The sequence below is a fragment of the Sander vitreus genome, chromosome 13 (assembly GCF_031162955.1).
Source record: "Sander vitreus isolate 19-12246 chromosome 13, sanVit1, whole genome shotgun sequence".
Classification (NCBI taxonomy): Eukaryota; Metazoa; Chordata; class Actinopteri; order Perciformes; family Percidae; genus Sander; species Sander vitreus.
The window spans coordinates 14,583,337-14,610,684 of NC_135867.1; the positions used below are offsets into that span (position 1 = coordinate 14,583,337).

General features: G+C 40.6%; 1 protein-coding gene across 6 annotated transcripts; it reads right to left on the reverse strand.

Annotated features, from left to right (window-relative positions):
• trim3b (tripartite motif containing 3b) lies at positions 1–27,348 on the reverse strand. 6 transcript variants are annotated; one of them, XM_078266025.1, is made up of 16 exons: positions 27,123–27,348; positions 14,241–14,416; positions 12,080–12,209; positions 6,464–6,574; positions 6,146–6,297; positions 5,081–5,261; positions 4,735–4,836; positions 4,481–4,579; positions 3,917–4,069; positions 3,160–3,538; positions 2,719–2,822; positions 2,435–2,602; positions 2,110–2,278; positions 773–843; positions 539–679; positions 1–271 (listed from the first exon to the last, which is right to left on the reverse strand). In XM_078266025.1, exons 2-16 carry the CDS (start codon positions 14,384–14,386, stop codon positions 119–121), a joined length of 2,259 nt encoding a protein of 752 aa, XP_078122151.1. In that variant the 5' UTR covers positions 14,387–14,416; positions 27,123–27,348; the 3' UTR covers positions 1–118. The 6 variants fall into 6 exon arrangements, with proteins under 6 accessions (XP_078122151.1, XP_078122152.1, XP_078122148.1 ...); XM_078266026.1 differs by lacking the exon at positions 27,123–27,348 and adding an exon at positions 23,739–23,827; XM_078266022.1 differs by lacking the exon at positions 27,123–27,348 and adding an exon at positions 23,259–23,493.

Genomic DNA, 27,348 nt, shown 5'->3' on the forward strand with positions numbered 1-27,348 from the left:
AATGAAATTCATTTGTGGAACCTGGGGCCACTGTAAAGTGTGCAGGCACGTTGCAGCTCTATGTCCGCAAGCAGTACGTGTTTAAGCAGGGGTTGTGTCGGCGATGCCTTCCCTCAGCCTACTGCAGATATCTGTAAACCTTAAAGCAGTGGTTCCCAGAGTCGGCAACAGCAACATGTCCATCTGAGGTGAGGGCGAGGCCCTGAGGGCCGTACAGCGGGTCTGCTGAGGTGTTAATGTAAGATAAGAAGGAGCCTGTGCTGTCAAACACCTGAAATAGAAAAACACAAAAGTTTCAGTTTCAGTGTTTATGTTGCAACATACTGCAGTGTTAGCATTAACAAAATACTCAAGATCTTAGTTTGACTTTTTATTTTCAAAAGTTATCCTTTCCCATAGCATTTTATGACCTAATGTAACTTTTTCTTTGTAACTTAAACACGACCATTTTTCATTTGCTGAAAAACACTATCACAATATTTTGCAATATACACAAATCTCAAAGTTGTGAAGTTGATAGCAGTCTGAATAGTCTCACCTGTATTCTGCTGTTACCCCAGTCAGCTACGATGATGTTTCCGTTGGCGTCCACAGCCACACCAGTGGGAGCATTGAACTGGCCATTGCCTTCACCATGAGAGCCAAATTTGAACAAGAACTCTCCATCTGCACTGTACACCTGGGGCAGGAAGTCAGTAAAAACACACATTTTGTCTACATACGAGTGTGGACTTTGATACATATCTGTATGAAGGACATACTATGCCTTTACCTTTACAGAGTGATTGTGAAAATCGGTCACAATAATCTCATTCTTGTTGTTCACTGCAACAAAGTGTGGACCTGGATAAGGAGAGAGAGAGAGAGGCAGGTTAATGTGGAATTTGCTGTACTTGGAATATAAACTGATCCCTGTAGGTTGCACCATTCCCTTTACTGTTAGAAGCCCGTTTAAACCCAAATTTCAGCTAGTTGTGCCTAAAGCTGCAATTACAAAACCTAGTTTAATCTGATTTTTTTCTGATTTGATGGCATTCTTTTCATGCATTAAATGCTTTAACGTGAGTTAAAATAGTTGTCCTGTATTTTTCAGAATGTCACAACAGTACTGAAACTCTAAATTAGATTATATAGAAAGGCTTAAGGCTAATGTATCATGGGTAGCTATGTGAAGCGAAACCTATTGGCTGAGTTACCCACTAATGAGCTCTGTAGCCCCCAACACTGATTGTCTTGTAGCAAACAGGGAAGACCGGTTAGTTTAATGGCAATGGAGGCAGAGCAGTGCAAATCATTCAGACTAATCTTTTTATATCCATTCACACAAAAAAACACAATGCACATGACAAAATGTTCATTATTGTAATAGTAAGGGATTATTACAATGGCATGTACTCGTTTCTGGGTTAATATTGTACAGGCACAGCTTCCATTTGTCAACAATCTGAGTTCTCAGAGGGGCGGACACATGATCAGGGAGTTGGGTTAGACAGAGGGCACTGCACTGTGGGATTAAGGTTGCAGCAAGGCCACTTAGTACTTACTGAAAACTGAGCCAGATTTATTAAAGTTTGGGCCAAGTTTTTCTGGATTGAAAAACAGGAAGAAGAACAGAAAGAAAGGAAAATAGGTAGTCAGAGATAAAGCATAAGCAAAGAAGAAAAAAAGAGTAGGGTGGTCCACACAGGAGCAGTTTGTAGGGGAAGCAGGGGGCCACTGCACCGCCTGGGACTTAGTATATGTACAGGCTTACATTTTGAAACAGAATGTATGTATTGGTCTATATTCAGACATAGAATGAGAGCACATTATTGAGAGGTACATTATTGTTTTGTTCAAACTGGCAGTGAAGGTGTCAACAAAACTATATATATTGATTATTGTTTTATTCCTCGCTAGCTTTATTTACTGTATTTATCTCTTTCAAAATAATACAGATAGTATCAATGTGGTATTTTGTGTTGTCATATATTCTAAATTATGATACATTTTATGATGGATTTCCTTTAAAAGCATGTAGACACCACTGCCTCACTGACAGATGGCGTCATTGTTTGGGAGCTGAGTTAAAAAGTGGTCTTTTGTTACACATTGAGGCCTACATCTCACCTGCAAACTGTCTGTCAGAGGTCCCCCTGCCTCCAAATTTAGTCACCAACTTCCCATTGGATTGAAAGATGAAGACACAGCAGGCCTTGTTGTCCACAGTGATGATGTGTCCATTCTTATCAACAGCAACACCCTTAGGACCCATGAGCCGGCCTGCACCGATTTTATTCTGTGAGAGAGGAAGACAAAAAGGATTTTAGGAGGGAAAGAAAAACTTTGAAATTATTTTTCAATAGGGAAAAGAATGAACCATTGAAGTTAAGTTAGGCATACTGTATCTTCAGTACTGTTGTCTGAACTGAGCAAATAAGCTATGCGATCTCACCTTAAACTTCCCATCAGAGGAGAAGATGCTGACCCATCGATTGTCATAGTCGGCCACGACAATGTCCCCGTTCATGTCCACAGTGACACCAGTCGGTCTCTGCAGTTGCCCCGGAGACCGACCTCTGACCCCGAAGCGCATCTTGAACTGACCATCATTGGAGAATACCTGTAATCAGCCCCTTTTGAGTGAATTGTGTCACAGATCACATGATCACAGTACTACAATAGTAAAGGCATACATGGTTGCACTTACATGCATTTTCCTCTCTGAGTCAGTCTCACCTGTATACACTGGTTGTTGCTGTCAGCCACCACCACTCTGCCGCTACAAGAGGCTGAGATTCCCTGCAGATTTGTGAACTCCCCTTTTTCTCTGCCTCGGGAACCTGACAAATAAATAACAACACACTCAGTAAACCAAATTCTCCCATTTACCTTTTTCACAACAACCATATTTGTTTTCTATGTTTCCTCTTCTGACAACATAATGTATGCAGTGTTTTTTTTTTTGGATGTCATCTCTTCTATCAAGTCACAGCAAGTTGATTCTCATTCTGTGGTCTTCTGGCATTACGTGAAAACAGAAGCTGCCTAGAGGGGAGGATGTCAACCTAAAAACTTGTATGGCTTAGAAATGAGTTTGCAGTGATGATAAGTCTAATGTCTACATGGTGTTTGGTTTGGCACGTCAGTGTGCGACTTTCTCTCCTGGATGGGTCTTACCCACTCTGTAGATGAGCTCATCCTCGATGGGGTTCTCCTTTTTCTTGGTGGTGCTGTACATGCTGGAGGGCCGTCGCACTGCTTTCTGCCGTATGTGGCCCCCTGTCCCGCTGGGAGACTTCACCCTCCTCTTCACGTCATCTGGAGATTGTGGCACATCTGAGGGCTTGATCGCCCGCAGGCGGAACGGGCTGCCACGTAACGGTTGGCCATACAGCAACAGAGAGAAAGTGTACTCTCCCTCAGAGCGTAACGTGTAGCCCACCTCATATGTCCCATTCTTATTGTCTGTTATCTCCACCTCTGCAACATGGCTCCTGTCAGCAGACGTTATCTCTGCTTTTAAAACAGCATTTCCTGTCCGCACCAACTCCCCATCCTGCAGAGAGAGGTCATTGATTCAATTTCAGAACAAAAGAAAATCTATTATTGTTCAAGCAATACGCACATGGTTGCAGCCACCAAGGCAGCACTTTCTACAGACACATCACAAGCTCCTAACAGATTTGTTTTTGATAATAATAATCCCTGTTAACTGGCCATCATAAAATAAATGACTTCTTGCAAGAGAACAAGAGAAAAATCATGACATTTGGAATTCAAATGAAAAACTAAATTGAAATATGTGACTAAAGCAAATAAATATGTTGGTCAACAGATTCAAGTAAAAACTAAATGTAAAAGCTGCTATGCTTTATCCAGGGTTCACTCTGCACGTGTAGAAAATGGCAGTGAGGCTAAAAAATAAAGACAGTACTTTGTCTTTTGTTGTCACAGTAATTGTTTGGATCTGCCCAGTTGCTGCGTGGCGGAGGCCCTCTCCTGTGGCGACGGAGGTGTGGGCCACAGCGGCTGTGGTGAGGAGAACTCCCAGGTTCTGGATGGAGCGCCGCAGACCTTCAGTCTCTACCTGAAGCAAACAGCACACACGATTTTCAATACTTTCCACTGAAGAATCCATGGTTGGTGGCCAAATGCCACAAGCTAATAGAACATTAAGGCTTTGTGAGTTTCTTGTGGAATAGAAGTTGTCAAAATAGTTTGTTTTGAAGTAATCTTTTCCTTACAGAGATCAATCCCAGCTAAAGTGAAAAAGGGTTTAAATATATACATATGAAAAACAAACCTCACATTTTAACTTGATATTGTAAGTGTCAACATGCAAAAACCTCCCACAACCTTTTTTTCGCTGGAAAAAGTAAATAGGTAGAGAAAACAGTTGCCATAAAGGCCTCATTTTGTGACAATGTGGGAATGTCAGTCAGACCACCGTGATGAAAATCAAGAGCACAAAAACAGTTTAAATCAGAATAAACAATACCTGACAATCCAGGTGTGCATTTTCATGTGGTCTCTCTGGGAAGTCGTGTCTTGCCAGCGCTGTTACCCGCTCACTCATCTGCTTCTGAACTAGCAGCACCTATACTTGCAAGAGACACATATTGTATTCAGTCTTTTTTGTGTATCTTAATACAAAACTCACATCCTGCTACACGACTGAAACACAATTAATTCCCATCTGAGTTGTAACCAGTTTGTTAGCCTACTTGTACAAATTACAATCTGCCAGCTCACCTCAGTAGCACTCCCATGGCTAAGAGCCTGCTCAGTAAAGCTGCAACTGCTCTGGATGTGTTCCTTCCCCTGGAGGAGAGATGAAAGCTGGGCCTGCAGGACCTGCACTCAGGTACATGGAAGATAAGGAAAAAAGGGGCACAAAAGAATAAAAAAAAAGAGGAGAGAAGAAGCGTGAAAAGAAAGTATGTTGACAGGAATGTGAGAGATGTGGCAGATCATGCTCAACTACTTGTTTGTAAAATGCCTGTGTGTGTTTGTGCATCTGACAATGAACATGCAAAGATGCAAGTGCACCTGGTTGAGTGCATGGACTATATATGTGAATGTCTGAAACCTAACTAACCTTCTGCTTAGTGCTGCAGATGTTCTCCAGGTCTGTGATGAGGGCCATCTTGCGCTGATGCAGCGCCCGTTCCAGCTCTTCAAACGTACTGGTAATCTCTGCCACCGCCTTGTTCTTCCCTTCATTCAGCTGGCGGGAGATCTCACTCACCAGCTCGATGGATATTGTTAGCTGTGGGAGCCTGCAAGATGTCACAATGTGATTTTGAAAAAAAAATAAATAAAAAAATATCTGAAGAAGAACTAGCTATAAAGCTAAAAAAAATACCATGTTTTGACATGCCAAGCACAGCATAGTATAGGTGATCTTTGATGGCAGATGCCAAACCTGGGCCAAATGCTTAAAGCTGAAAATACTGAGATGCCCGCACTCTGCTAAGAACCCTCCAAGAGGGGGTGATCATGGTAGAAGGCTTCGTCAGAGAGAAACTTTTTGGATTTATTACCTCAACACAATGTCTCCAAATGGCTTAAATGAAGAACTTGATATGAAGCCTTTTCTGTAATGTCTTTTCTTGTGATATTGTGTGTGGGATTGGTCTAATGTGAAAAACAGTGTCAATGTGGGATAGTGTAGCACATAATGTTGTTTTGTAAGTTAGGGTTTTGGCCAATTTTTTCATTGTCTCTGTGCATATTGTGTATATGTAATTTTATCACTAATGGTTTTATGTGGTAACTATGGTAAAGGTGGCACTTAGGCCCATAAAGGCCTTGGTAATCAGTTTAAATGAGCTCAGCTGATCAAGGCCTTGGTAATTAGTTTGAATGAGCTCAGCTGATGCATGATCAGCTGACCATGTATGTGCCCTATGTATATGCTTGAGCCACTGTTGAATGCCATTTGCCTGAGGAAGACCCGGCAGGGTCGAAACGTTGCAGCACAATAAACGTATGGGAGTATTAGCAGAGTGCGGGCATCTCATTCTTTTCAGTCGTATCCAGCCCCTTTTTGCCCTGCACCTCACCGGTGGGGATGTGCACACTACCGCTCTAAGTCAAATGCTTAAAGCACCTGAAGTGAAGGAAATATTCTGAAAGCTTTATCAAGGTATCAAGTCCCCACCTGCTCAGTATGGCATCCAGCTGTGTTTTCAGCGCAGCCTTGTGCTGTTCCACGACGTCCTGCAGAGGAACAGTCACATGCTCCTGGTGCTCACCCTCTGTACAGTCCAGACACATGGCTGTCTCACATGACTCGCAGTAGAACTCCATCACCTACAGAGGGAGACAAACTAAGTAAAAAAAGAAAACTCCTTCACTATTGCTGGGCTTTGCAGTAAGTAAGTAAATCATTTAAGATTAAGTTTATTTTGAATTAATTATTGCTAAAACAAACGAGGTTGAGCAATTTTGATGAGATGATCACAAAAGGGCTTCCCACCTTTCCCTCATGGTTTGGGCAGCAGAGAGGCTTCCCTGCAGCTGCAGCGCTAACTGACTCCAGGACACTGCAGGACTCCGGCCGTGAGCACTCAGGGTCTCGTTGAAGGACCTGGAAGAAAACATCAGCAGCTTTTCAATCATTTCAAAACACTTTTAGAAATAATTATTTTATTTTTATGAACTGTTTTTTTAGTAAGTAAGCAGTATTTTGTTCCCCTTATTTGGCAATGGTCAATTGAGAGGTGACAGGAAACAAAAGGAGAAAGAGAGGGGAAATGACATTAAACAAAGGTCCCTGGCCAGAATAAATCAATCTGGGGACGTAACAGTATATAGGTATGTATATAACCTATAGCCCCCAGATGCTTTTCTCTTTGTCTGACTTTCCTTGTAGTCTGTTGCTGTTCTCTTCAGGACACAAACACACATTATTGTATTTCTATCCTTTTAAGTACCATCCATTCAAAACATCCATACCCATCTGGTAACCTTAATCATCACCTCTACATGCCCAATAGAAACCTTACATTAAAAAAACTCTAAAAAGAGCCCCTTGAAAAAAAAGGACTGTCCAGAATGACCTCAGTCTGCAAAAATGTTCTCTGTTTAAAAAAAAAAAAAAAAAAGAGTGGTTCTCACAAAAACAGAAGCAGGAACACACGCAGTATTGTTATCTGATTCTTCTGTACGATTTTCGGTCGCCTACTACTACTTCATTCTTTCAGCTACAAAGACCGTTTCAATATGACAATGTTCAGCTCTTTAAGGGCATTTGTGCTTGTATTCAACGTTTCTCCACTTTTTAAAATATTAAGCTTTTTTCTTTTTACATTGAAAGTCAATGGAGCAATCTTATTTTTTTTTAAATTCAGCTTTTTGATATATTTTACAGTTTTTGTGTTAACACTATTTAAGTTTAGTGCTTCTTAAGGCTTTTTCTGCGTTTTTAAGGGCTGCTCAGTGTGGGTGATGTCACAGCTACAGTGCAGAGGAGAGAGAACATCTTAAAACTTTCTCTTGCTCTCACAGTAACAATTCTTACATCTAATACCCCATTTATGAGTCAAAACTCATTTAAGAAATAGGACTTATACAGTACATTTAGCTCAGTAAGCCTCCAAAGATATGCCCACTTTTTTTGTTTTACTTTATCCACACAGATTATATATTAATATGATCACAAATGCTTTGTGGTGTTCTCAGTGAGGTCTGGGAGGTAGAATGGCTGTCCCATAACAAGGAGGTTGGCGGATCAATCCCAGACTCCTCCGGCCACATGTCAAAGTATCCCTGATTATGTCTATACTACTACTTTTTTCCACATACTATGACTTTTTTATCACGTTTTTGACATACTATACTATAGCTTTTTTCGAACTATACTATAGCTTTTTTCGACATACTATACTATGGCTTTTTCATCACGTTTTTCAAAATACTACACTATAACTAATCACTTTTTTTCGACATACTATACTATGACTTTTTTATCACTTTTTTCGACATACTATGACTTTTTTATTACTTTTGTCGACATACTATACTATAACTTTTTTCAACATGGTATACTATGGCTTTTTATCACTTTTTTGTAGACATACTATGGGTTTTTTCGACATATTACACTATAGCTTTTTTCATCACTTTTTTTTGACATACTATGACTTTTTCCCACATATCATGCTGGGTGGTAGAATGGATGCCCCATAACCTCAAGGTCAGATGATCAATCCTGGGTTCTTCCAGCCACATGTAAAAGTGTCCCTGACTGTCTTATTCAACATACTATACTATGACTTTTTTCGACATACTACACTATGGCTTTTTTGTATTACTTTTTTCGACATACTATACTATTAGCCTGGATGCCAGCCAAACTTAGCTCCGCCCACAACATTTGAGGTCGGGAAGTTCGGTCTGGACTTGATCCGTTGTGGAGCAACTATGCTCGAACCAGGGCTGTTCGGACCAATCAAATTGTCTATACTTTACTATGGATTTTTTCATCACTTTTTTCAACATACTATACTATGGCTTTTTTCATCACTTTTCGACACACTATACTATAACTTTTTTTTTAATTTATTTTTTGACTACTATACTATGACTTTTTACCACATATCATACTGGGTGGCTGGAAGGTGGAATGGTTGTCCCATAACCTCAAGGTCAGAGGATCAATCCTAGGCTCTTCTGGCCACATGTCAAAGTGTCCCTTACTATGTCTTATTCAAGAAATTTTTTCGACATGCTATACGATTACTTTTTTTTTACATACTATACTATGGCTTTTCTTACCACTTTTTTCAACATACTATACTATGGCTTTTTTCTTAATTTTTTTTGACATGCTATATATATATATATAATGGTTGTCCCATAACCACAAGGTCGGCGGATAAATTCCAGGCTTCAATATTCAACTGTCTTTTTATTTTACTATACTATTTTTTATTATTTTTTTTAACCACTTCTATCGACTATACTATGACTTTTTTTCCGCATATCATACTGTGTGGCTTATGGATGAGAGGTAGAATGGTTGTCCTGTAACCAAAAGGTCAGAGGAGGATCAATCCCAGGCTCTTCCAGCCACATGTCAAAGTGTCCCTAATTATGTATTTTTTCGACATACTATACCAGTGGTTCTCAACCTTTTTTCATTGGCGCCCCACCCTACTTATGTCTAAGAAAAGCTGAACCCCCCCCCTCCGAAACCGAAGTTGAGGTAACTCTCAAGATACAGCCTTACTTTCTTTTTTCATACAGAGGAGTTATCAGCACTTTTACGTTTCTCCGCCACGTTTTATTCATAAAATAGTGATGCCGTGGTGGCAGCTAGCAGCTAGGTCAGCTAGCAGCTGACCTGATGACAGCAAGGGTCACAGGTTAAGAGGTCCCAGAGGTTTGGCCTACTAAGTAGCCTGCCTACAATTTTAAGCGAGAACAAAAATATATAGTTTTTATACAGACTTTTGTATACATTATATATTCTAGTGTATTATCATAATTTGTTTAACGTGCAAATATTTTTTTTTTTTTACCTCAAACCAGATAAAGACTTGCGCACCCCCTGTGATCTTTGCCACCCCCCTGAGGGGTCCCCGGACCCCAGGTTGGGAACCACTGTACTATACTATGGCTTTATTCATCACTTTTTTTGACATACTATACAATTACTTTTTTTGACATACTATACTATAACTTTTATTCGACATACTATACTATGGTTTTTAATCACTTTTTTCAACATACTATGGCTTTTTTAACCACTTTATTCAACATAACCACAAGGTTGGTGGATCAATCCCAAGCTCCATCGGCCACATGTCAAAGTGTACCTGACTAATACTATGGCTTATTCAACATACTATACTATGGCTTTTTTTAACCACTTTTTCAACATACTATACTAGACTGTGGAGATGGTGGTGGACTTTAGGGAGCACCCCATAGTGCTGCCCCCCCCTCACACTATCCAACAGCCCAGTGTCAAATGTGGACTCATTCAAGTTTCTGGGCTCCATCATTTCCAAGGGGGTAAGCGAGCGTCCACAAAGTGTAGCTCCTATGGAGCCATTTTGTTGCTATCAAGCCATCACCCGCCATTAGCATCCCATTGCCATTCATTTTGGCGCCACTTTGACAGTGAATAACTTTACATCTGAAGCATTTAAAGACTCTTTGTCCATTGTTTATTTCTAAAGAAACACAACAATGTATAAAAGGCTCCATTACCTTGTATCTCACGTGTGGCTCCGTAGCAGACGTTTTTGTAAAAATAGGCTAACGATTGTCATAACCACGCGACTTACTGTTGCATAGTAGAGGAATTACCGTATAGTACAGGAGGAGCTCGCGGGCAGTTTCGACTTACATTAGCTGTTTAAGTTTAATTACTAATGTTAACTAGCATTTTAGTTAGCATAGGCACAGGCTAATTATTGCTATCTCCTTACATATACCTACGCTCTCCATCTCTGCAAGATTCGGAATGATTGAGATTTCTCTTGGCACAGCTACCAGAAGACTTACAACTTTCAGACAGGTTGCTCACGTCACATCTACGTCTTCAAGCTCAGTTGGAGCCTGCGCAGTAACGCTCAGCACTCACCGGAAAAGTGCTTCTAATAGCATTCACTGGTCTCCGTCCAGAGCAACAGGATCTGTTGGTCCATTTATTTTACTGTCTATGATCATTTCCCAGGACCTGAAGTGGGAGTCCAACATCAACAACATCCTTAAAAAGGCTCAGCAGAGGATGTACTTCTTACGGCAACTGCGGAAACATGGCCTACCACAAGAGCTGTTGGACATCTTCTACATTGCTGCCATTGAATCCATGCTCTGCACATCCATCACCGTATGGTTTGGGGCAGCCACAAAACAGGACAAACGCAGATTACAACACACAATTCGGACTGCTGAAAAAATCATTGGTGCCCCCCTGCCCTCGCTCCAGGACTTGTACACTGGTAGGACCAGGAAGCGGGCAGAGAACATCACCAAAGACCCCACACATCCTGCACACACTCTCTTTAACCTCCTCCCCTCTGGCAGGCGTTACAGATCCCTGCGCACAAAAACAACCAGACACAAGAACAGCTTCTTTCCCACTGCCATCACTCTACTGAACTGCGGATAAGTGGGGTCATCCCCACTTTGGCCACTCACCCACTTCTCTACACATTACATACTTATTCCAATATGCATCTTGCACACTACTTTGCACTATTACCTTTTGCACTTTACATCCCACTCCATGTGTACTTGTCTTAATATTAGGTCTTATTTGTATATTATGTTATGTGCCTATATGTATATTGTTGTCTCTATTGTACAGTATGTGTCTATATTCTGTCTACTGAATGTTTACTACTACATGTCTATTTGTTGAATGTATAGAGAGTTAACACAAAGTGAAATTCCTTGTGTATTTAAGTATACTTGGCCAATATATCTGATTCTGATTACTTTTTTCCTCATACCATACTGGGTGGCTTGTGGCTGAGAGGTAGACTGGTCGTCCCATGACCACGAGGTCGGCGGATTAATTTCAGGCTCCTCTGGCCACATATTATTTGACATGCTATACTATGATTTATCACTTTTTTGACATACTATACTATGATTGTTGAAAATAATTTCTTTGGAGGGACAGTGGCTCTATGGTTAGCACTGCTCCAACAGGCAAACAGCAAACAGTCACTGCAGACTCTGACCCAGGTTCTCAGTCTGGGCAGGCTCTTTTCATGAAGTTTTTTTCGACATTCAATACTATGACTTTTCTATGACTTTTTTCAACATATATTATGACTTTTTATGACTTTTCAACATACTATACTATGACAATTTTCGACATACTATATTATGACTTCATCACTTTTTTGGCATACTATACCATGATTTTTTTTAACAAAATATACTGTGACTTTTTAGGATTTTCTTTTGCATGCATATGCATTTTTTGGTTTTTAAATAATCTTTGGTTTGTTGTTTAACTCATATCATCTGCGTTTTGTCTTTTGTTCTATGCATGTAACACACTTGAAAATCCTGTTTGGCTAACCCATATGCGTATGACTTGAATTTGAAAAGCGGTCAAGAGTCAAACCTCCATGAGATTAGTGATGAAGAAGTTGTTCTGTAGAGCACACACTCCTTTCTCTGGCAAGATGGACGTCTGCCGACACACTGGACAAGAGAGCGTCAGAGACTCTGGGGGAATGTAGTTGTGGAGACAACTGGAGGGAGGGAGTCAACAAATAAAGAAAAGCAAGAATTAGAATATAACATCTAACTGATCAATTCTTCGCAATCATTCGGAATATAATTATTAGTCAAAATTAATTTACCAATACAGCAGAGAGAGGAGGAAGACACTAGAGAGAGAGCAGTCACTTTATAAATAATTGAGAGACAGTGCTTAAATAGTGCTGCTGTCACAACAAATAGGGGATACGTGTGAATCTGAGTCAATTCACAGAACCCACAGCTTCAAGAGAAGAGACACACTTCCTCTTTTAGTAAGTGAATCTCTGGCAAATCAATCCGCCTAACAGAGACACAAAGAGACAAAAGATTTTAGGGAGAACAGATTTTTGTGTTTTCGTTTCTGCTTTGGCATGTTTGTGTGTGCGTGTGTTTTGGATTCTGGCCTCATCCTGGCAGCAGCCACACACCTATTCCACCGGCCCCTGAAGGATAAGGATGTTGTGCAGGTTGAATTGCCCTTAGGAGGCAATCTATTTAACATTAGACAACCTTTGAGCCAAAACCAAACCCTCAGCCAGCAATGTTCAGCTGCAACATGCAGATTAAACCACACTCCTGGCCTACAGCCCGGCTGTCATCCAGCATGTGATGTACGCTTGTTTTTCTTCAGCTTCTGTTATCACCTAATTGGCAGTTGATGCTGTAAGAAACCTGAGATCAGTATCGAGGATAAGTCTCTGTACACCAGGATGTCTGGCAGCTGCTTGGGCTGCATGCTAAAACCATTCTGTTTACACCAGACTGGTTCGTATTAACCAAGCCTTGGTTAACTGCAGTTGTTAGCTTTTGAGAACAACGGAGAGCTTTAACAAAAGTCTATCTACCGCTCTGTCAACACCACTGTAACGCTCTGAAGCCTGGATAGATGACGGTTGCTTTGTAAGACATATAACCAGCTGGGACCACAACAGTTATGGGATGAAAATGTCTGTGATGGGGTCACAACTAATGATACCTTTCATTGTGGATTAAAATGCCAATTTGTGATTACTTAACTGCTTTTTGGTTTATAAAATGAAAAACAGAACAGAAAAGCAGCCAATCAAACTGAATAAACGATTAATTAAATGTTGATTCATTTTCTGTCAACTGTTTTAGCACGTGCCACACTCATCTCTGTTAATTAAAATCCTGTTGCAATCATAAGTATGAGTACAAGTAGCCACGTGCCTCAATTGTAGAATGATGTCATTTATTTTGGCATTATTTGAAACAGTTGCACATCCTATGGCAAAGTCATGATCCATGATCTCTGAATAATGAGCACACAACTCAGATAATCACAGAAAGAGTAAAAGGGGAGCAGAATTATACCAAACAGACTAGGCCCAGCATGGGTTTGCCAGCTTAACCCTAAAACCCCTAAAACAACATCAACCCATCCAGTATTAAAACATCTGTCTGGTAACATCATGTATAGCTCCAGACAAAAAGTCTGTTCACCTCAGCAGGGCTCCAGATCACATGCCATCCAGTTAAACCGTGGATTAAACTTGCCCTGTGGTGGGCAAATGCCCCTCACACTGCCTGGAAAACGGATTATTGCCGTACTCTGTGTGGCTATTCAAGACTATTACATAAATATTTGTTTTGATCATAGGTTTAGATATTGAAACATAATCACAGTTATCCTGTGTAAATAACATAATACCCCTTACTCCATCCTCCCACCCTGACCCAAAACAGGCTTTTCTAAAAGAAATATCCCAGCACTTATCCCAGTGGAGTCAGTGAGTGCTGTGAGCTGTTTAATTAAAGTATTTGCAATAGATGAGGTACCACTATTAGGAGACATGTAAATATGACAAGAATTCTTCAGTTATAAATTGGGAGGATAAGTACTGGTAGGGGACCATCTTTTTTGCATGGCCAGCAAAAGCTACATGTAGCAAACAGTGTGAGCAGAGACTGGGTTTGTGTCAGGTTTAGCTTGAGGGAAGTGTAGGTAATTAGGACTTTTGCCAGTTGTCATTGAAACAGAGAGCACAAATGTTAGTTACCTTTCACAGAAGGTGTGCAGACAGGGCAGGACCTTGGGGTTCCGGTAGTGATCCAGACAGATGCTGCAGACCAGAAACTGCTTGTCTATCTGACGCACCACAGGGCTGGTGCTCCCAGCCTCACGCTTTGCCATGGCAGAGGACATTTAAAGCCACGGACAATGACAGCAGTTAACCTGCAGAAAGACAAAGATAAATGCATGAATATTTGCATATATTTTCTAGACAGTGCCACTTTCAGGGCCACTAATGCTCAGCAAACTTACCACAGGAGGTACCAGGAACCAAAGTTAACAAAGCTGCTTAATTCCTTGAGTAGTAGAAACACTACACTACAATTTCCATTGTTATGGTGTTATTTCTAGGTTAATACCAGACAAAAGCCAGCTGAAAGAGAACTGTGTGAAGCATGCACCAGTCCTGAGTGTACAGACAGCAGCAGATGTAGACAAACCAGTATGGCCATGATGTACCTAGCTTTTGATTAACATATCAGATAACACCAAAGCAGGAAAATAACAGTAACAATACACACTCCTGACCTGTTGTGACATTTACACACACACACACACACACACACACACACACACACACACACACACACACACACACACGACTGAAAACAGAATGTGCTGAGTAGGCATGGGCCGGTATAAGATTCTGACGGTATGATAACCTTTAGCAAAAATATCACAGTTTCACGGTACAGCTTTAAAATGTTTATTTTTTTATTTTTTTATAATCCTGTAGTTTTTGGTGGCTAGGCACCATTTTGCTTAAATTTGAAAAAGAGATCATGTTGCCTTTATACACAGAATTCTGTCAGTGTAAAACATTTTTATATGATATTAAATGATGTAAAACATGTGATGCTGGCACTGCTGCAACTACATCTAGAACACAGTGTACATTTTACATGTACAATTTGAAACAGTAGGAAAACTCTGTGAGGTGACCGGAACAGAGGAGCCCCATGCTTTACATAATCTCATCCATTATAGAAATACAGCTGCAATGTTTGGATATTCTGCCTAGCAACACAAACTGGTGCTGTATCCAACTTGTGCAAGCCCAAACACATATGGCATAATAATTATAGTGGTATGTTAAAGGTGCTACTGCAGCATGTTCTCATTGATATGCACCTATATTGTAAATTAAGTGGGAAGATCAGGTGTTACCTATGGAAAAAAATATCCAGTCTGAATGATAAAAAGTACACAAGCCTTTTGCAATATAGGAGGCCACGACAACATATATTTCTTAGAAAAAAGCTTCACCTGACTTGACCTTTGACTTAAAATTGCCACCTTTGACTCTGCATGCCATTTTCTCCCTATGTTGCTAACTGGCTCCAGCAATGTCGTCCTGCCACATTTTCTCAGTGGGTCAGCATGTGTATTGTTAATGTATCAGACACAGTGTCTCAGCATGTGTCTTAAATAAACATTATCCCTGGCCTTAAGATATACAGTAGTTATGGACATAACACAGTCAATGACAAGGACACACACACACACACACACACACACACACACACACACACACACACACACATAAAGAAATACAGACAAACACACAGGTAATCATCATCTCCCCATCAGACTCTTCCCTATCTGCACATCTGTCACTGCTGGATCTAACACAGCACTCAATCCCCTATGTACCACTCTGTCCCATTGTCAGTTGTTGCGCGCGCACACACACACACACACACACACACACACACACACACACACACACACACACACACACACACACACACAAAGGATCCAACAACAGACAGTTTGTAGACTGGGAGGGTAAAGGTCACTTCTTAAGCCATCAATCATGAGAACATGTCACATCCAAACTCTAGTTAGGTACAGGCAGGGTGTTGGACGGAAATTATTATTGCTAAGTAGCTTATGTTTTGTCTAAATCTAAATCTGCATTGTTCTCTATAAACCCTTTGCTTTAAACTGGCACTTCAAGAGTATCCAGTTGCCTCAGTTGGATTCTAATGAAAAGAAGTATATCAATAGAACGTAGAATTAAAGAGGGATCAACCACAGGACATACTGTATACTTCGGTGCAGTTCTCACACTTCTCTGTCATTCTCTTTCTGTGCTAGAACATACTGATAGTAATTTAATGACGACTGTCTAAATTTAGATACATGTATTAGTAGATTGGCGAGAAAGCAATGACGGTGAAACTAAAATAAAACCAGGGGTCTTAGGACTGCTGGAGAGTGAAGTGGCTGGTGTTTGTTTATTGTTGGTTATATTGTATATATAACACAGTTTTAGTGGGTAGACCAAAGCAAAAAAGTAATCTGGAGTCCAATAAATCCCAAATGATAATTCTGTCTCAAAACATTTGGATGAAAAAAGCTAAATGCTAAATCTGTTCAGAGTCAGTCACAGAGAATGTAAAACCTTAGTTTCCTTTCAATTTACAGTTTAGCAAATGCATTAAAAAGGCATGGTCCTTTAACAAAGCTCTTGTATGTCCCAGTTTTACTGTAAAATGCACATATGGTGCAACAACAGACACATGTGATGGTCATGTATGCTTGTACATGAGTGGATGTGTGCATGTTTATAGTTATATGCATTCAACAGACTGTTTTGACATGGTCCCAATTTCATTCATGCCCACTTAAACGGTGTTTGGTGTTTTAAGCCCCCAACATCGCCTTCCAGGCAGGGAAGGCACTAGGATTAGGCAATGGTTAGGTCAGGGTTAGGTGCCTTGAAGTCAACGGTCGCAGCACTGCCTTGAAGTCGACGTTGGGGGCTTAAAACAACATCGAGGCACTTAAACTCCTAAGTAGGCCATGATGCTTTGATTTGATGCTCTAAAGCAACCATAACCAGTTAACTGACAGGTCTGGGAAGTTAAAAAAAACTGAGTGAAGACATGCATATTCAAGGCTTTGCAGTTACTGGCAGCAGGGCTGGATAAAGCCAAGTCCAGGCAGGACTGCAGGAAGCTTAAAAAATGATGCATGAGTTGACACATCCTGCAGAGAGATAATTCTCCTGGCCGTTATATGCGCAGTTAAAACAGCAGTAATGTTGCTGGTGGCCTTAGCCTGACTAATTCCTCAAATTCTCAGGATTACAGTATTTACATGTGTAACTAAGTGTTTGTGTGTGTGTGTGTGTGTGTGTGTGTGTGTGTGTGTGTGTGTGTGTGTGTGTGTGTGACAACAAGCTGAGTTAACACAGTTTGTCTATTCACTGCTGGATTTATCAAATACAAAAGTAACAGTTTTCTTTCTCGTTCAGCACTGAAACCTCTGCTGTTGCTTTACTGTACAATAGGATCTTCACACAGCTAATGTGTATCTCTTATAACACACACTTGTAAATGAAGTGGGGGGGGGGAGGGCAAGACAGGAAATTTAAGGTCTTCTTTTAAGTTCATCAAGAGGACAGGAAAAGGGACAGAGAGACGGACAGTTTAGAAGGAAAGGAGTACAGAGAATATAGTTAAAGTGTCAGCCCTTCTGCTCACTGTCACGCACCTGTGCAGCACCAATGAATATGTACTGACAGCTTGGACAAACATACAAATTCACACACTCCTCTCTGGTAGCAGCTGATCTGATGGTAAAGTGGTAAAGTGCACACATTCATGTAGATGAGGACAAATAGAGTTGACAAAAGCAATACCTACTATCAGTAGTGTGGAGTAGATCAGTCTAGAAGACTCCATGGCAGCTCTGTGTTAACATTGAAGAATCAGCACATGCCCTGACTCACACATGCACGCTCACTTCCCCCCTCTTCTCTCCCCTTGGCCCTGCTGACCACTCTTCCTTTTCTCTTTTCCTTCTGTCGCTTTTCCCTTTTCCACCACAACACACGCACTGAAAAAGGCTGAACACGGATCACAACAGAGGGTGGGACTGTAAATTGAAAGTCCCTCCTACTGTCAGTGCTGTTTACAAGCATGAGCTGACTGGATAACCTCCTACTGCCGTGCTCTGATTGGCTGGGAAACTTAAACTAGCAGGGAGGAGGGATTGCATCACAGACCAGCAATTCGTGCTGGCCAGAGAAAGTGAGAAGCAAAGATTGAAACAGACAAGAAGAAGAAAAGTCCAACAGTCAAGGTTGGAAACACAGCAATCTGGAATCCAGGAATATATTGCCTATAAAGTCTTAATCTGCTGTGTAATTATTTTATTTGTGAATGTGCACGTTTCAGAAGCAGGGTCAGTGAATGCAGCTTGATCGTAATAAGGAATGGAAACAGCAGCTGACAGGACTGGTGACAATCATCTGGCCTCCAGTTACAGTTATGAAGACATTAATCATTACTTAGCCCACAAACACATGCACACACACACACACACACACACACACACACACACACACACACACACACACACACACACACACACACAGACAAAACATAGTTACATAATTCATGATGTCACATTTGAAAAAAACTCTTCAAAATACGAATTTGGGACATATGCCTCTCCACCTATCATTATAGTATCAAAATACACATGCAGGGATTAAGAAAAGATCCTTAATCATATTCAAGTATAATATACTGTATGTTGTCACAGGATAATAACACCAATCCCTTAAACGCCCCATCTTTGTGAAGTGGTAAGAGTTTAATCTGGTGCAAGAGGTGACGATTCTCTGACACAAACATCAATCTACAGTTAATCTGTACAGATTGAGTCCAGTCGTCTCTTCTCCCTCGCTTCCGGCTCTGCTTCCTCCACGCCCACACACACCTTTCCAAAATCCAATCATCCTAAACTCACAAGCCAGACTGCTGTGGTCGGTGTAACAGGAAGTAGAGGTTAAGAGGAATGAAAATACCACTCAGAAAATGACATATACACAGTACTATTGTGGCACTGTTTCACATGTTTTTATATTGTTGCAACACTTGCTTTACTTGATAGTATTTACAAGATCTGATGCTTCTTTTTAAACCAAAACAACTCCCATAAACATATTGCCACTTGATAGAACAATCTAATAGGATGTCTGGTTATCACGCTCCACAGTAAGTAATTAGAGAGAGTATCTGACACAACCAATATACAGTACCCAATGCAGCACTTCTGCGTGGGCAGCCGTTTGAAAAGACCGTTGTCAACCCTGCAGTGAGCACTCCACAGCATTATTGGTTTACCGCTGTGGTTTCTGCTGAAACGACAGTTTTATCACAATATAAACTCCTGCAGTTATTAAACGAGAGGAAGAAGAACCCCCAGCACCCACAAGAGTCTCCTGAAGCTAGCACACATAATATAATGGGAGTACTGCATGGATGAAAAGACTATAGATATAGAAGAGATAAAATGAGATAAAACGTAATTTTATGTGTGGTTTTTTTTAAAGAATTTGGCTTCAAGACTCCAACTAAATGTGGTTATACAGTATAAGCAGGAAGTCCAGATAATGCTTTGAGAGGAACTTTAGCATAAGCTAAAAGGTAGAAACAAACCCAGTGCAGCAGTTAACTGTGCTTTGTGCAATATCAACAGCCAAAAGAAACCGTTCTGCCCCAGGGTTGGTAAGAGGCAGAACAATAACAGTAATGATAGTGATAGTGACAACAGTTGTGATGTTTCCAACAGGAAAATTCCACACCCACTTCAGGCAGTGCACACATAATAAATAATATATTTATTATTAATATATTATATTATTTTCATAATATATTTTCACACAATCACATGTTGTATGTGATTTTTTGAGGGACTCTGGGGTTACATTTTGTATTGTAACATTAGTGCCGTGTGGAAGTCACAGAACAAATAATGTGACAAGAAAGGTTCTGTAAGAGTGAGAGTTATACATGTAACAAGGTTTAAGAGTGCTGCAGTGCTTGCTTGCAGCCAATACTGCCTTGTTATATTTTGCTTGATGTTTAGAAAAAGTTAACCTGGAAAGATGTGGACGAGGAGGAAGGGGAAAAGGACTTGAGAACAAGATGAGAAGGAAACGTGATGAGAGACGAGGAGACACACAGATACCGCATACACAGTATATTCACACACACACACACACATACACAGACACTGAATAACGAGAAGGTTCTTGTGTAACAGAGAACAATCCTGATATGTTAGAGTCGGACAGCTCCGGGCCTGACACCATCCCTCACACACACACACACACACACACACACACACACACACACACACACACACACACACAGTCAGCTGTTTCAATCTCATACTATAGCCCACCTCCCCCTTTTACTTGCCTTCCTTTCCTGCTGCTCAAGTTACACACATGACATACAAAAACACACACACACACACACACACACACACACACACACACACACACACACACACACACACACACACACTCACACACCTCAATCTGAGGGTCCTCACAAACACAGAATCACAATAATACACACACAGAGATAATAGATGGCGTGCATGGACCAGCCTGTGTAACCGTCACTAGTATACGCGGAAAGCCTCCATTCTCCTGCACCATCCAGTCTTAAGCCTCCACATACATATACATCTATATATAGAGCTATCAGTTCTCATCCCCTTCACACCACTGGCAGGCACGTGCTCTGAGCTGCACACACACTGCAAAAAGAGCAGGGATTTTTAGATGACCAGCAAAGCAATGATTCAGAAACCCTCAAGAGGGATCCACGTGCATTTTCATGAGCCTTGTCCCATAACTGTCCAATACATGTAATGCACATATTACGTATCTAAGATGTATTTGTGCACAATGTCACTCCTTCATGTATGTTTACTATACATTAACATCTCAAACTGAGCATTGCCATCATATCCTTAGGGGTACTGGGGTTTTAATGGTTGCCAGCATGTGTGATTATATGCAAAGTTAAGAATGAAAAAAAGAAGATAAAAGTTGACAAATGTGCAAATACATCATAAATATATCATACACAGTATAGGGCTATGTGGAGATTTGAGACTATGCACACACTATTAAGAAAGAGGCTTGTTTTTGGCAGCTCATAGTAAACACACAGGTCTATCGTGCATGCAAATCACTGATTGAAAAGAAAATACTAATGCTTCCTTTCAAATGCTGTGGCAGCTACACAGCTGTCTTTACACCACAGCTGGCCTCAGGGAAAGCAGGTGTGTGTGAGCGTGAATTGTGTGCCGAGTGCTTCACTTCACACAAATGATATCCTTTGCTTTACATCCATACAAAACAGACCAGCGGAGGAAAAAAAATCACTCATATTCTTTAATACAGTAAGTTAAAAGTATCAAATTTAAATCAACAAATCATTCCCTAAAACGGTCCTTATGCTACTCTTGTTTACATTATTTTTTATCATCAGACATTTACACCTGGTCCTTGTATAGGAGCAAAGGAAATCACAACCACACAATTTGAACACTCCATAATCTGTGAAGTCATCATGTTTTGCATGTAAAACCTGCAAAGTAATTAGTAGCTACAACCTTACAGTAAATCTTGTAGTTGAAAGATGTTCAAAGCAAGAAGTAAAAGTGTCTCACAAAACAGAAATAATTGAATCAAGCTTATATTTAAATTCCCTACACCTCTGAAATAAACCACAATCTCTGACCACTGCAGTCATTAAACCATTTCATCTTCCCTCATACTCACTATGTTGCAAACAGAACTTCATCAAGGGATTCTTGACATGAATAACATCAAGGCAGACATCGAACAGCAGATAGGAAAATACCTGCACCTTCACAACTCTTAGAGTACTGTTGTCTTCCCGCACTCCTTTGTACTGAATATCAAATAAACTCAATTGACATTCATATTAATTATGCTTGCATGTGTTTTACACTGAACAGCAACAGAATTAGCATGGGCAGTTATCAGCATGTAAAGCAACAGTATAAACATTGAAAATAAACCGAATATAATCCACATTTCAAAGTGTATATTCAAATGTTTTGAAGTTAAAAACATTCAAAGGGAATATTACATGATGCACAGATTCTTCAGCCACTTTCTTATCTTACCAAACCCTCTCCCAAGCCCAGCAGAGAGAATTATTTCAGTGAAAGAGGAGCATGTGCCACAGGGTAGAGGAGCTTATCCTGAAATAATTTGTTTCTTTAAATAACTGAGGGAATCGACGCCCTGAGCTAAACATATATTAACATAAACAGCTAGTTCCATGTCACGTGGCAAAATAGACGCCCACATGTCCTTTACATCACGGAGACACATGCACCAAAATCAAACATGGTGAAGGATGTCAAAGATTTAAAAAAAATGTATGTCACATATGACGTGGAGTTTTGGTTTTTCTTTTTATGCTGCTCATTATAAAAAAAGACATCATGTAAAACCATTGAAACAAAAATGTGCATTACGGCTTTGATTCCTAACAGGGTGGAAATTCATTTACTTAAGGGGATTAGAAATTCCATCATTTGTTCACAGGTCAGCAGATTTGTAGTCCCGCTTTGCCAGACCCTGTACACGCTGTGGAGTGGAGGAGGATCTGGCTCCACCACACAGCATTACACGATGGGAGAAAAACATGCTCTGGTTTACTGGAGCTGCTGCAAAATAGTTGTGTGAGAGAAAACTCTGATTGAACAGATATTCTAGCTAGCTGTCTGGATTTACCCTGCAGAGATCTGAGGAGCAGTTAACCATAGTCCTCATAAATCCACCGGAGTTTAAAATTCCAACAAAAAAGAAAGCGGAAGGAAATGGAAATGGGCGGAAATACATACATCCTGCGGCACCAGAGCAATCCCGGAAGTGGATCGTCAAGGATATAGACTAGCGGATTTGTGATACACACTTCTATTAACCTCTGCACATGAACCAGGAGAACTACTGTAGGTAGTGTGGCCTGAACAACACTCCTGGTGGACTAAATAACAGAAACTCCTCAAAATGACCGTAGAGTTGAATCGACACCTCTCTGATGCCATCTGGACCCAAACTGGACACTAAAAGCTTCACAAAGGTAGTGCTTTTTGAGACTGGATTGTACAAGTGCTACTTCTATCTAAAAAAAGAAAATCACATACTGACCACACATTTGTGATGTCAAATTCAACGTTGCTTGTCTTGTAGTCTGCTTGAAAGACCAGATTGCTGCTGGCAGAGCAGAAAATCAGGGATGCCTGTCTGCTGTTGTGTTGTAACACGTTACAACACACATTTATCCTGTATAGTCCTCTGGCAAGGATGATGTAGTGGATGACAAATGTCGAGGAGTGGTACCTACTCTTTGCTGTCCACACACACAGCGGGACTGACTGACATAAGCACTGCTAAAATTATCAGCTTGCCTGATCTGAGCCAAGCTGGGCAGGAATGTGTCATAGGAACTGCCTGTATCAGCAGCATTAACACACGGCTCAAACTCCAGCACGCAAGCACACGTGAACACACACACAGACACATGCAGGTGTACACAACTCTAGCTGCACATCGTCAGAGGCATGTCAACAGATGAAAATAATGAACACAGACAACAAAATCAGGATTTCCCCACAAACAGATACTTACAGAATTAGGTAGAGGGCATATCAAATCTGTTGCTTTTCTCTTTTGCGTGACTGCATTTCTATTCTTAGGAAAGAGTGGTATACAGGAGCACTGTTTATGTTTTCATACAAACAGAAACAAACATTCAGTGCAAATTCTGACATCTAAACAGACCTGCTTGACATGCATTCAGAGGGCGGGTGTGTGTCCTTTAAGAAGACGTTAACCAACACATGACTGCTTCGCTGATTACTATCAAGACAGTGAACATCAATAGTACATTACATTTTAACAGATCAGCAATTGTAACTAATCTATCCTTTAGTTGTATTTATTTAGAACAATAGCCTGACATTTCCTCTGTCACAGACAGTCAAATGCTTGTGTTATATAATGCCAATTGGTATGCTGAATATCTTCTTCTTTGGACCTTTAGATCATAGCTTATAAAGAATGAAGCATCAATACACAAATCTCTGTATTACTATAAAGGTCAGAATTGCAAACATGGATGGAGAACAGTCAAAAGGCAGTTTCCAAATTACCAAAAATGCTTTCATAGAATTTCTCTGAAACACTAATTTGAAAACGACTAAACGAGGGCCACAGTGGCAAAAACGGTTTAAAAGAAAGAAAACATGCCACATACATGACCTTTTTAGTGTATTGCGATAGTTTTCACTGTAAAAACGGTCTCCAAAGCAATTTCTCTTTTACGTTTAACTGAATTTATAAATGGACTTAACTGGGTAAAACAATACTTTCTTTATTCCTGAAGTTATATGAAATGCTCAAGAAATGGCACAATATGGCCAGTGCTATTACTGAGCCTCCCTGAGGGATCTATCTAAATATATCCAACATGACTGCATCTCTCAGCTCAGTCACTAAGCCTTCACCACATGGCTCTCTCCATCACAATACAAAGTAAATATGGTTGAATATGCTTTGGAAAACCTGTATGCCCATAGCCAAAGCACACACATGCACTCATATGTATTCCACACATAAATACTGTACATTTGCGCAAATCTAAGCACTTATTTTACAACCAAACAAGGGACAAGATTCCACGAGTGATGTTGCTGTCAGAAAACAACTGTGCCTGCAGAATCTATCAGCCAAAGAAGCTTAAACATCAGGGTTTTTTTGTCCCAGAGGGAAAAAACAATGTTTCTGCTTCCAAGTGAAGCATAAATGTACATGAAAAAATACAAAACTGTGTGTAAAATAAGACATTAAATACAATGTGCATATAAATTGACAAATGTGAGACCTAATATAGAATAAATAAGCTGTTAACCCAAACATAATGATCTTATTGGCCACTTTAACGATGCAGTCTGAGTTTGGCATCTGTAGAAACTAACAAACTGAGTAATGTTATAGCTGAGTCTAGCGTAGTGTTGGAAAAGTTAGAGGTGGAAGTTTGGAAAAATCACTAAAAACTGAAATATAGTCAAATAAAAGCATCATTAACGCCACTTTGGCCACAGGTTTTTACAGCAGAAGGTAATAACAATTAACCTCATCAGGCTCTTACAGAATCCTCAGCTGAAGCTGTTGCACATAGAAATAACATTGTATTTCTCTGCTGTTGCATCTCTCAGAGGAACTCTAGTTAAAGTTAAAACTTAGAATTAATGAGTTTGAGCTGTACTTGTTTGACACTGTACCAAAGTAAAAGTTTGTCATCAAGCATAAACATAGACTTGCACAAACATTTGCTTGACAGTTCAGAGTGGAGGAGGAATTCTGTTGCTGTTACCCACGGCAACACAATCACCTAAGCACCTAAGTAGCACACTGTCACTTACACACTCTCACACACACACACACACACACACACACACACACACACACACACACACACACACACACACACACACACACACACACACACACACTTAGAGATTACAACTGTCACGACAAACAGGTTTGTTACTGCTGGAGTCACATCATTTGTCTTGGTGCTAGATGGGCATCTCTTATCTCTCATTGATTTACAGAAATATGTAATATTTAGTGTGTGTGTGTGTGTGTGTGTGTGTGTGTGTGTGTGTGTGTGTGTGTGTGTGTGTGTGTGTGTGTGTGTGCGGTATGTGTCCCTGTGATGTGGTCAGGGAGACATAACTGTGTGTGTGAGTGTTAATGCCATAACAAGAAAAAACATTTGGATGCAAGAGTAAACATAATTGCACAAAGGCATAAAGGCATTATTAAAACACAAGATTTGCTCCACATCTCTCCTATTATCAATTGCTGCACTGGTTGTTGGTGGATACCTAATTTGGCATGTGCATCAAGTAAGCTGATAAGCCATGCATAGTGACAATGACAACATTAACACCTATGGCAGTTCTGACACAAATGGGGCATAAAATCCCGTAGTTACAGTATTGGCGACCATTCAGTTAATCATTCAGTGGAAGTTTACATCTCTCTTTGCCTGACTCTCATCCCTCCCATGCAGCTCCGGTGACATTCCTCCCATGCCAGCTGGACATTCCAGTCTCCACTTCCCCCCACAGCGACCAGAGGTGCCCCTGGATCACTATTTGACCTTTTTTTTTTTTAAATGTCCTAGATTAATATCCCATCCCTTCTACACATACATTTACAAGAGTGCATATTCTGTTGTCGTCATCTACTGAGTCCCTCAGTGTCGTATCTAGTTTGAGTTCTATTCAAATCATATGCTTGAGGACAAAGTAAGGTTTCTGCTCACAACATCATCAACTGTATCTTCAGATTACAGCATGAGACCAAAGTTTAAAGCTGTTGAAAGATTAGGTTTAAACCTCCTAAAACCCATTTTACTGAACTAAAGGCAAACTTTACTAAGTAAAACAGTCTTGCTTTAAGCTTGATGTCAATGCATTATTGATACTATCCAAGGAGTTTTAAAAGGTTGTTCTGGGACTGACAGGTTGTGTAAATTGCATTGTGTTCATCCATTTCATCTCTCATCACAGTTATTACATACTCAATGCAAACAGTAAAAGCTTTTTAAAAACATACAGTATCAAGCCACAAACCATTACTTTGAGTGTCCCCCAGTGTGCAGTCACATCAGAATATCACCAAACCGCCTATTCAGCACAGATAACTGCAGCCTATCTATCTCCCCACTCACCTATAATTACAGTCAGGTCAGCCTCACAGAGAGTGTCTCATATACAAGCAGCAAATATTGCTGCACAGTACAAACCCTTCATAGGCCAGCAAATGGCCTGCGGCATTAGTTTGCATACAGACAACATTGGGTGTATGTGTCCAACAGGAGAGAGGGAGACTTGCACCCTCTGCCAAGGGAAGAAGGATGTGAGAGGGAAATAGTGGAGGATGAAAGAATGAGTGATGGCACACAGTGGGCATGGCATGAAAGACAGAAGATTTACTTACAGCAGGTTCCTGACAGATGAAGGAGAGGTACAAGGAAGTTTCAGCGCGCTCTCCTCCACAGGGAATGGTATCCTTCCACAAAACCTGACATCGCTGAAGCAAAAAGCACTTCACACAGAGTCTAGGGAGGGAGGCAGTAGGGGTCGTGTATGTGTGTGTGTGTGTGTGTGTGTGTGTGTGTGTGTGTGTGTGTGTGTGTGTGAGTGTGGTCAGGATATGGCTTTAA